The 12,102-nt window shown below is 41.8% G+C and overlaps 1 protein-coding gene across 10 annotated transcripts in view; it reads right to left on the reverse strand.

The window, feature by feature from the left end:
- Positions 1-12,102, reverse strand: part of PCNX1 (pecanex 1) — a 307,205-nt gene that overhangs the window by 208,485 nt on the left and 86,618 nt on the right. For all 10 annotated transcript variants that reach the window (XM_073609815.1, XM_073609817.1, XM_073609816.1 and 7 more), the window contains exons 2-3: positions 2,679-2,887; positions 2,116-2,221 (exon numbers count right to left, since the gene is read on the reverse strand). In XM_073609815.1, coding sequence (XP_073465916.1) covers positions 2,116-2,221; positions 2,679-2,887 — 315 coding nt within the window. The remainder of the gene's footprint in view (positions 1-2,115; positions 2,222-2,678; positions 2,888-12,102) is intronic.

Raw genomic sequence — 12,102 nt, forward strand, 5'->3', positions numbered from 1 at the left:
CTATTTGTGGGAAGAAAAGGACGCAAATTTCGTTTGGGTACAGCATTGCATGACCGTGCAATTAGCAGTTAAAGCGACGCAGTGCCAAATTGGAAAAAGACCTCTGGTCCTTAGGCAGCATAATGGTCCAGGGCTCAAGTGGTTAAAGTGTAACTAAAGGCAAAACTATCTTTCATTTTGAACAGAGGAAAGGAGTGGTCGAACACCTGTCTCTACCACCCAACACCCCCCCCCCCCATTAGGAACTTGAGTCCTAGTGACTTTCAGACATGTTTATTTTTTTTCCCTTTTAACAGAGTTATAGATCATAGATTTGGGATTTTTTCTTCGCTTTTCATCAGGACAAGCAAACAATGGCAAGCTGTAAATATGTAGACAGCACAATTGCAGCTTCAGACAACTACATTTTATGGAGTATTTAAAACAGGAAAGGAGTATTTGGGAACAATAAAAAGGCATATGAGTATTATAAAGAAAGTCAGCAACATAATACAGCAATGTTATTTTTTTCACAAAGCTGAACTAGTAATTTAACCAAACAATGCTTTTGCTAGCCTAACGATAAATATATCAGTTGCAGTAAAGGGATAGTGAGGTCTTTCCTGGTATTAACAAAAATACTAAATTATATGTATGACCCCCGCACTACACCAATATATGACAAAGTTAGCTCAAAAACATAGCAATTAATCTGGAAAAAAAAAAGCCGCTAAATACCAATATGTGCAATCACTTCACATAAATCAAAAAATTAACACAAAAGTATGCTGCAGCGCTCCCTCAAAGCAATATATGACAAGTCCAAAAAAATGTTTTTATATAAAAGATGAAAAACACTGAGTGTGTCTTTAAGAGTTATTCACCATGCCTTCTATACACTACATATGCTTGTGAAACACCACCACCTCAACAGATGTACTCTGATCTTTTGGGATGGACTCCATGACTCCTATACATATGCAGGCAAAGAGTGCTTTTTGGTATAGGGGCTTTGCCCTTTGGATAGTCTACAGACTCTAGATTGGTCCATCACACAAGAGTTAGAATGGCTCCCACCTCTTTATACATGACTCAAATGAAGGACATTCAAGTAAAAGAGAAAACTCCTTAGTGTAAAAACATAAAAATTTTAGGGTATTTGAAGAAGTCCGGGGCAGACGCAACACGTCAGGTGGAAGGAACCTTCATGATGACACCAGGCAGGAAGTGCCCAGGGCGCCATCTTTTTTGCTCAGAAGTCTATTATTGAATGCCCCTAAACTCATATCATATTGCGAGTTAATTTTTAACTTGCTGAATATGGATTTATACTATGGAGTTTTCTCTACCTATGAAATGTCTTGCATTGGAGTCATGTATAGAGAGGTGGGAGCCAATATAACTCTTATTTGATGGATCACTGAAGAGTCTGCAGACTGTCCAAAGAATGAATTGCCTATATCAAAAAGCACCATTTGACCTCCTATTTATATGAGTAGTGGGGTCAATTCCAAAAGGGGAGGGTACATCTGTTGGGGCATGATGGCTGTGTTTCACAAACATATGAAGATTATAGAAAGCATGGTGGATGACTCTTAAAAATACTCTGTGTTTTCATCTTTTATATAAAAACATTTTTTGTACTTTTTTTTGCTTTTAAGGATTGTTTTCTGACGAATGGAACTTTGTTTAAATAATAAAGGATTATACTGATTCACTTATAACTTGCTGTACATGGTTTCAAAATGCATTGAAAAATTATTATTTATACAAGTTTGGTTTGGTCAGCAGCTTGTCAACTATTGCTTAAGGCTGGGTTGACACTCTTGCAAATTGGATGTGGGGAATCTGCATTCAATTTGCAATAGCAGGAGATTTTTACCAGCTCTCTATGGAGCCGGTTCGCATACCTCCGCTCTGGCGCGAATTTGCACAGGAGCCCTGTGCGCCTTTTGGTCCGTTTCAGGTCCGAATTCAGCCAAAAATTCAGGCTGAAAATCATACCTGAAACTGTGAACGGGGACGCACCAGATCCCTGATGAGAGCCGCATGCTAAGATAGTGTGAACCCAGCCTCAAGGGAGTGCTGCACAATACTTTTTGGTTCATTGCCTGATATTCCAAATAGTGTTTATACCTGATTACTTGGGTCCAAACCAGAATAGGAATTGCGTGAACTGCATCCAACAGGAGGAGTGGCTTCTCTTACAAACTCTGCCATCTCAATCCCTCCACCAGGATCACTACCAGAGAGAAGTAACATTCAATTACAATACAAGAAATACAAAAGGACAGACAAGATAGAGTAAGAACTCCAGGCTTTTTGTTATTTATTTTATTTGGACAAAGCAGGGAAGGAGTAGAACCACATTTTTACCTCTGGCTATATGTATCCCCATTGGAAACACTCAATATTGGTTGCTACAACAGATGGTTTGGGAAAATATCCCACATGGGAGGCAGGAGGCAATAAAAAACATGACAAGTTATAATTTAAAAGTTCTAATTTAACCCAATTCTGTCCACAAACAGATTGAATGTTCCTTATTAACATGGATCCTTGCACTTATGTACTTTGGGGATCTTTATTAAAGTTCAAAATATCTGTGCACTGCATCCAAGAAAACAGAAGAAATAAAAAAATTTCAATAAAAGACAGCATATCAAAAAAAATATTAATATTATTGACATTCATCTTACCCTGGTCCATTGCTTTCCTCTCGTCTGGCTGAGCTGTCACTGCGTTCTGCCTTTGCCGCCCTCTCAGTTAACTCACTGGCACTCCTTTCTACAATTTCTCCTTCATCCAGAGCCCTATGTAATCGGTAGTTCACCAGCTTTAAAACAATGAAAACGGCTGCTACCACTGGGCAGTACACAGCTACTATCACCAGAGAGGTGGGAAGTGCCTGGGGAAGAGAAGGGTAAAAAAAGAAAAAAAAAAAAACGTTAAAAATGTAAGAGAATATCTCATGTGGTAAAAAAAAGCGTGGAGAAAAACTACAATTCAATTAATCAATATTCGTTAGGGTAACCAATGATCAGTATGAAAGTTTTTAACAAAGGCTTAAGAGCCATTATTTTTTATTATAATACAGGATTTATAATGTGCCAACAGTTTGTGCAGCACTTTACAACACATTTCATTACAGGAGGAATCAGAGGGCCCTGCTCATTAGAGCTTAAAATCTAGGATTATCTGGACTATGCTTGCTTGCCGATTTAGGAGTCATAAACATACACAGTAATCCTACATATACTGCATTAACTGAGGCAAGGCAGACAAGTGTAAAACTAATAGGTGAGAAGTATTAATAGCTGACAACTGGGAGGCGCTAGTAAAGCTTATAAGGAGCTTCTGAAGTTCAAACTCACATTTAAAGGATTGTTTACCTAAAAACCAATATCCACAGCAAACACAACCATACTTGGGAGAAATTTTTAGTGGGGTGGGGGCGGGGAGAGACCCTGTCAGGAAAAAAAAAAAGTTGATGTGAAATCCCTCCAATAGGGTCACAATCAAATACATTTTTAATAGATGTGCAACATGTTAAAAATTTTGAAAATGCTTTTTGCGTATTACTGTCCCAGGAACCACGGCTTCCCCTTTTCCTTGTTCTGGCAGACGCAAAGGAAGTCATGACAATCTTATTTTCATTCTCAATAAAAAGTGTTTATAAACCCAATAGAAAAAAAAAATATATATATATTTCTGGTCTCTTTCCAACCCACCACAGTACATATACTACAGTGGGGCAGTATGTGTATGCACAATCACGCACGTGTGTCTGTCAATGTGCCTGCTCGGGGTAAGGGGGCTGCTGTGATCACACGATCACAAATGTCAACAAAAAAGTTATGAATGCACTCATTCATAACAGCTGTGTTTCCTATGCTGTGATTGGCCCACAACTATCACATGGTACCTGAGCCAATCACAGCACCCGGTACCATGTGATTAGCTGTAGCAAATTACAGATCACTAGTGGTCATGGCTGTAATGAATATTTACCCATTCAAGACAGCTGAAAACATTTCCGCTACAACGGTCTTCATTGTAACAGCAAAGTGTAAAAAAAAAAAAAAAATAGAAAAGAAAAATATCTGATCACCCCCGTACAGTGTTACTATGGTGATACTACTCTGATAAAAGTATTTAAATAAAAAGTTAAATGAAACAAAAAAGGTTTAAACAAAATTGACTAAAAAATATATAAATAAAACATTTTTTTACAGCACATACTATCACCAGTCAGTGTGCCTGACCAACACATCATCAGTCATGATGATGCTGTACTGCACGGTTTACAAGATAAATTGTGACAAACACAAATGTCCTAATTAAAAAAAAAAAACTGACAAAAAACCCACCATGCCTCTTACTTGCCTCAGATGGTCTACTTTCCAAAAATAGGTCATTTGGAGGGAATCTGTACTGTCCTAGCATTTTAGGACCTCAAGAAATGAGGTCATCAGTACATCAGATCTAATCAATTTTCACATTTCTTTTTTTTTCAAAATTTTCTGTCTTTTTTCAGAAAACGCAATGACCAAATGGAGGTCACAGAGGATCAAAAAGGTGTGCCTGACAGGTCAGAGATAAATGAACGAAGGATAATAACACTACCTGAAGAACACTGAACTGGAGCTGGCAAAGGCTGTGAGAACTAACCATAAATTCACCAAAAAAATTAAAAAACCACCACAAAAACGAGATGTAGTTAGGTAACAAGATAACAGGTCCACAGGTGCTCCATAAGAGCCTCTGACAAAAACTGGTACAAAAAAATAAATACAAAAAATTAAATAAAAATTTGCCTGGTCAGACAACTGGACCAAGCAACGTATCAATGGCATGTCAAACCTCAAAGCAGAATATCCTTAAATACCCCTATAAACGTCTACAGTATATAACCATGGAGTAAGACAGAAAAACCCAAGGGTGCCAACCACTTGTCATATGACGCTTCAATAAAAGGATTTTTGGAAGTGCAGCCATCCGCAATCATTTCCTTATGTTACACAGCATGCGAGCTGGGCTAGCACCGACCAGCGTGTGTGGGGATTAACCAGAGACTCACTCACCTGGAGCAGCTTTTCTTGTTTCATTGCCAACCCAGGCTGAAGGGCAGACAGGAGAGCCAACAGGAGAAAAAGACAATTAACATGGTCAACGAAAAGAAAAGGTTTTGCGGAGCCTAATTCAATAGGAAAAAACAGATCCACAAGGGGAACTTTGAATAGACCTACTATTTCAAATGGCTAAAAAGGATTCAGACAACAGGAGAAAAGGCTAGCATACCTAATCTTTAACTTTCAAGAAAGGAAGCTTGGATAGATAGAACATGTGTAGAGAAAAGCACAGTCCACAGCCAGAGGTTAAAAGGGAACACTCCTAATCCTTTACTTCAGAGAGAGGGAAGTCCATGAAAGGAAAGGATGTTACCTGAGCCAAATCTCTATAAAAAAAATACCCATGGATGTCAGAGCCCTCATACCATAAATCTAAATTGAGAAAAGGGAAATAATGACACCCTCACGCTGGAAAAATTGAAGGTTACAAAGGCTGACTCCCTAAGGAGAGGGTGGGGTTATCAACAACACACTAGAAGAACATGGGGACCAGAAGAAAGACAAGGTGTCCAAAAAAAAAAAAACACCCATAGATGTTTCAGGGGTGTGGTAAAGCACACTGCAAACCTGCCTAACCAGCTAATAAAAATCTGATTACAGGAATAATTTAACCTACCCAGCAAATAGAATAGAGGAGAGAGGGGTAAAAATCCTAGTCCTGTTGCAGAAGAGGTAGAGCTGGGCGATTTTCTCCCAAAAAAAAAAAACGCAGATTCGTGATTCAAATCGAGGTTTTTTTTTTTGTTTTGTTTTTTTATGGACACCGCGCTGGTCCTGAAGAGCTGCGGGCAGGAGTTTTTAGGCGAGGCCGCGGCTTCGGCCTAGTCCACGGCGTCCAGCCTCGTGGACTAGGCCGAAGCCATGGCCTCGCCTGAAAACTCCTGCCTGCAGCTCCTCAGGACCGGCGCGGTGTCAGTGCCGGATCTGGTGAAAAAAAAACAACTAAAACAAACATCGATTTGCCCTCTCAACTCAAATCAAGATTCAAATCGATTTTTTCCCCAGCCCTAAGAAGAGGATCTATCTTCAAGCAATCAAGCCCATGAAGTGCTCCAAACTTGCACTATCCCACTTAGGGGAAATCTGCAGAAGGATAAAAGTGTGTCCTACCTGCTGATCCTCCAAGGGAAGTGTAACGTCCCACACTCCGCTTGGAGTGCTTTCGTCAGTATATCGCTTCCTAAGTCCTGGAACACGAGACCAATGGTTCAAGCTATAGTAACCCCCAAGAACCACCAGTTTTGGAGTACAACAGGAATAGCCTGCTTTATTTGAGATCTCACACAAATATATACACAAGGATGACAATACAAACTAACCAGAAACCTAATTAATATGAGCTAATTAACTAATCCTTTAACCAGACAGGTGACTCAGGTTTAAGACCTTTTAGGGCAGCCTTGACGTCTCCTAGCTCATCGACTATACAATACACATTATCATAAATATCAACACAGAGCTCCTTCATACAATTGCAGGGTTAATTAGCACAAACAATGGGTGAAAATGGGTGAAAGACTCTTAGAAGTCACACTAGACTTATTTACATTATAGCAGACAATAGAAAGACAGGTGGCTAAAGTTGATGACATCAGCATCTTCTAACAGTATGTGTCCCAACAGTATGAATCAGTCACTATTTCTAATATGGCATATACAGGGTTCCTAGAGTCTGTGCGTCTTGGGGGGACACGGACCTGAATCCAAAGTAACACCACCTCAAGGGTCCCCAGGCATACACCTCACAAAGAGCACCGTTCCCCCAAAACATAGGGCCCACAATCAGTAGGCAAGAGGCCAGCATTCAGTCCCCTCCAAAAGCCTCTGTCCCGGGTGAGTCCATCATAGGGAGTACAGGACCTTACAGCAAGAGATACTTCCATGCAAAGAAGGGAGCACTCACATGCAGAACCCTCATTGTTATAAGGAAGATCATCAGTAGAAGGTAGGGTTGCACCAATACCAGTGTTCTATCGGCGAGTACAAGTACTGATACTTTCAATTTGCATCAATACAAAATGAAAATGTGCAAATCGCACTGCAAAGTATCAAATGCAATTTGAACAGGAATACGGTGTGATTCCTGTCCAAATTGCATGCGATTTTGTGTGTGTGTCCAGCACAGAAGGAAAGCACCATCTAGTAAGCAGTTTATTAAAAATGTTAGAACTCAAATGAAAGTACATATCTGCTCAAAACAAACACTGCATAGTAGAGCTGCACAATTGTTTAAAAAAAAAAAAATTGTTGATTCAACCCTTCACGATCTAAATCCGGCATTTCCACAATTCTTTGTAAACAGTGCAGAGCCGTTCTCTGCTCACTCACAGCTGTCATTAAAAAAAAAAAAAAAAAAGCCTCCAGCAAATGTTTATCAACATTGTGATACAACTATAAACCTTGCATCATTTAGTTCTTTTAGATCAAAGGGATGAACTTTGGTCTGTAAATAAGGGCAGTTTAACCACTTCCTGCCCGCCGACATATGTCGTCCTTGACTTTGAGCGGGGATATCTGAATGATGCTTGCAGCTACAGTACAGAACTTGCAAGTTCATCAAACTTCAGAAGGGCCTGTACATGTGCTTTCCTAAGCAGGGGGACCTTGCGGGCACTGCAGGATTTCAGTCCTTAACAGCGTAGTGCGGTACCAACTGTTGTCTTGGTGACTATGGTCCCAGCTGCCTTAAGATCATTGGCAAGATTCTCCTGTGTAGTTCTGGGCTGATTACTCACCGTTCTCATGATCATTGAAACGTCACGAGGTGAGATCTTGCATGGAGGCCCAGACCAAGGGAGAGTGACAATTATTTTGTGTTTCCTTCCATTTGCAAATAATCGCAACAACTGGTGTCACCCTCTCACCAAGCTGCTTGGTGATGATCTTGTAGACCATTCCAGCCTTGTGTACGTCTACAATCTTGTCCGACATCCTTGGACAGCTCTTAGGTCTTGACAATGGTGGAGAGATTGGAATCTGATTGCTTCTATGGACAGGTGTCTTTTATACAGGTAACAAGCTGAGTTTAGGAGCACTCCCTTTAAGAGAGAGCTCCTAATCTCAGCTTGTTACACGTATAGAAGACACCTGGGAGCCAGAAATCTTGCAAATTGATAGGGGACCAAATACTTATTTCACTCATTAAAATGCAAATCAAGTTATAACTTTTTTGAAATGCGTTTTTTTTTTATTGTTATTCTGTCTCACTGTTAAAATAAACCTACCATTAAAATTATAGCCTGAGGTGTATGGAGGTATACAGATAATAGATGGGGGGGGGCGTGACCGGATGGGCGGGTGTGTGTTGAGAGGCAGCATGGAGTGAGTGTGAGCATGGACGCTGTGTGCTCCGTCCCTCCTCCGTTCTCTCTCTCTCCCCTGGCCGTATGAACGGCATACTGGATGGCTCTGGCTCCTTTGTCGCTCGGTGCCTCGCTGCCCCTCCTCTCTCTCTGCTAAAGGTGTGCTGAGGAATCCTCTGGGTGAGATGTCATCCCCTGCACGCTGCCGTGAGACAAGCAGCTTTTACTTTCACTTTCCCATCTCTACACTAGTCATGGAATAGAAGTCGGCCAGAGCTGGTACAGTATGGAGTCACTAATATAGTAACCAGATGCTGTTTTGAAAATTGTTAGACAATCCTCGGACTAGAAGTAAATCCTGGTAATATGACACCTGTGTAGTAACAGAGTTATTTATGTGAGTCAGTGTGTTGACCTGCCTGCTGCTTGGGTAATACTAAGTCTGGGAGCAGTGTGTGCTAATATAGGAAGCAAAGTATATTCTCCTCTTTTTTTTTTTTTTTTTGTGTGCTGCTGACTAGCTAAAGCCCTGGGACCCCTGGGATCCTCAACAGATGCAAGGAGAGAGGTTTAGGTAGGGGTTACTCGGCGTATATACCCCACTAACCGTATTTTGATGGCGACTGCCTTAGCGGCATTTAACCAACTGTATAAAACTACGGTGTAGGTGGGGGGCTGCACCAATTTATGTTGTAGCTGTGGAGTTTATGCGTGTATGGAGCTGCCCCACACCTGCCATCTAAGGTACTGTGGCTTCCTTCTGTGTGAGCTCTCTTTTTCTTTACAGGGGTGTATAAGAGTGTAGAGCGGAGAGACTTACCCCGCTTTATACACTTTATGGTATATGCTCTGTACAGCGGGTGGTTGAGTGCTGATGGGCGCAACGGCTTCCCTTTCCTCCCCCTCTCTCCTTAGTTCCTTTTGGATTTGTGGAGGACGTTGGTAACTGTCAGTCACTAATTTGTTGCTGTTAGAGTATATTTATATCTATAAGTGTAAATGATGCAGAATCTACGTTCCTCTAAAGAGAAAAACTCGCAGCATGCGGCAGCAGTATCAGCAGCAGCAAAACTGGAGCAATATGCCCATGCCTCTGCTCTGACCCCTCCAAAAAAGGGGTCGCAGCAGAAGGGTCAACAAGGGGGGGCATCGGATAGGAAAAGCCAGGGCCAGCCTCAATTACAGCCCTTAGGGGCTGCGCCGGCTACCCAGCCTTCCAAATCTTTATGTAATAAAGGTCCAGGGCTAAGTGATCAAAACACAAACGTAAACTCGGAGCTAATAAATGACCCGAATTTACCCTTGAAGAGAGAACCAACTATAACGGATGTATTCATGGCTGTAGGGGTGTGTAACGGATCGCTTAAAGATCTTTGTGAACAGATGAAAGGTGTTAAAGCAGATCTGTTATTGGTTAGACAAGATCTACAGAAAACGGCGGAGAGAACAACGGCCCTGGAAGAAAGAGTCAGTGGGCTAGAAGATAATGTGCTCCCAATAACTAAAGAAATAAAATGGCTGAAAGAACAGCTATCTAAACAAGCCTCTAAGTTAGATGAGATGGAGAACAGGAGTAGAAGAGATAATGTGAGGCTGATAGGTTTACCCGAAAGGAGTGAGGGCGCCAACCCAATTGCATTCCTAGAAAAATGGCTGGGGGAGCTAATCGGGAAAGAATCATTCTCGGCTTCGTTTTCCATCATAAGAGCTCATAGGATCCCTTTCAGGGCACCATCGGAAGGGGGCCACCCGAGACCCCTCCTCCTGAGATTTCTTAACTACCAGGATAAAGTAACCTTATTACGGAAGATCAGGGAAGCAGGGGAGGTTTTTTTTAAAGGAGCAAAAATATCGTTTTATTCCGACTTCTCTCCGGATTTGCAGAGGCGTAGGGCAGAGTTTACCCAGGCAAAACGCAATCTACAAAAATTTAAGTTGCCCTATGCTCTTTTATATCCGGCAAGGTTGCGGGTTGCGGCTCTGGGGGAGACTCTGTTTTTTAACTCCCCTGCTGAAGTTGAGAAGTGGCTGAAAGATAATAGGGAAAAAATCACGAATTTTATGTAGGGAATGGGGGAAGATATATTAGGCCGGGATATCAATAGGATGGCACGACAAGGTATTGGGAGGTACAGGGGCTGTATCTTTGTTTTTGTTTTTTTCTTGTTCTTGCTTTTTTTTTTTTTTTTTCCACCCCTTCCTGCCATCTGTTAATGCTTTTTGTTATAAGGGGACGGGAGGGGATGGGTGCACACAGCTATTTGTGGGTAGGGTGGTGTGGGGTTGTGAGTGGAAGATTTGGTATAAAAGGTTGGTGTTAGTGTAAGAGGCAACGGTCATGGTAAACCCCCAGGGGGTACACCTAGATAGGTGGGTACGGGTGGGGGGAGGGGGATGGGGTGGGAGGGTAGGGGAGGTTAGGTGGGGAGGGAAGGGAAGGGGTGGGAAGACGGGAGGGAGGGGAAATAGGGTGGGTAAATCATTCCTTACGAACACTTATGCCACTAGAAATTATAACGGAGGTATCCAGACCTTCCTTAAGATTATTTTTGCACATACAGGCACTTTTTATAGTAAATAGGTTTTTGGTTGTTCTACACGCACATGCAAGCAATGTCTATGGCAAATTTATGCCCAAAGTAAGGCTAATATAGCCAAAATGAATACGTGGTCTAGTGGCCAAGTACGCACACACACGGAACTGTTATAATAGTCACTAGGAGGAGAAAAATTGGTTTTGGGTTAGGGTTATATATATTAAATTTCTCTTATATCTTTCTGTTATATACGTTTGTATGTGTTGGGGTAAAGGATATTCCTCAGTCTTTAGATGTTAGCTAAGACTCTGAAAATAGGATCCTGGAATGTCAGGGGCCTGGGTACACCACTTAAAAGATTAGCAGTGTTCTCTATGATGGAGAGTTGTGGGGCTGATCTGGTCTGTCTGCAGGAAACCCACCTAACCAAGGAAACTATTCATCACCTACAGGTGAAAAAATTTCAAACCCAATTTCATGCGGTGCACTCCTCCTACAGTAGGGGAGTGAGTGTTTTGGTAAAGTCTGGGGTGAAGTTTTCCTGCAGCCAGGTCAGGATAGACGAGTTGGGTAGATACATCTTTTTATTATGTTCTATTGAAAACGCCAGGTATGTGGTGGCAAATATATATATCCCTCCGCCCTTTAATCTGGATGTCTTGCTTAAACTGTATGAATTTTTGCTAGATAAAAAAGAGGTGCCGATTGTAGCAATGGGGGACTTCAACGAGGTTCTAGATAAAGGGCTGGATAGATTCCCACTACGAAAAAGCTCAGAGGACTCAGTAAGGAGTCGGTTAAGCTTTTTTCTGGAAGAAGTGGGATTAATGGATTTGTGGAGGGCACGGAACCCAGGCGTGCTGCAATATACTTGCTGTTCTGCATCTTACTCCGTGCTTTCAAGGATAGACCTAGCCCTAGGAAATGATAGGGCTCTCCAGATGGTAGAAAAAATAACATACTGGCCAAGAGGCATCTCAGACCACTCACCTATGGTAGTCATTTTAAATCTTGGGGAGCCCAGGCCCCGGAAGAACTGGAGTATAAGCCCGTACTGGTTTGAAATTATTAAAAAGACGGAAGGGATACTTTCCTCCTTAAGGGAGTTTGTTGAGATCAATCAGGGAACGGTGTCCCCTTCTACGCTATGGG

Source organism: Aquarana catesbeiana, linkage group LG13 (genome assembly GCF_042186555.1).
Source record: "Aquarana catesbeiana isolate 2022-GZ linkage group LG13, ASM4218655v1, whole genome shotgun sequence".
Taxonomy (NCBI): domain Eukaryota; kingdom Metazoa; phylum Chordata; class Amphibia; order Anura; family Ranidae; genus Aquarana; species Aquarana catesbeiana.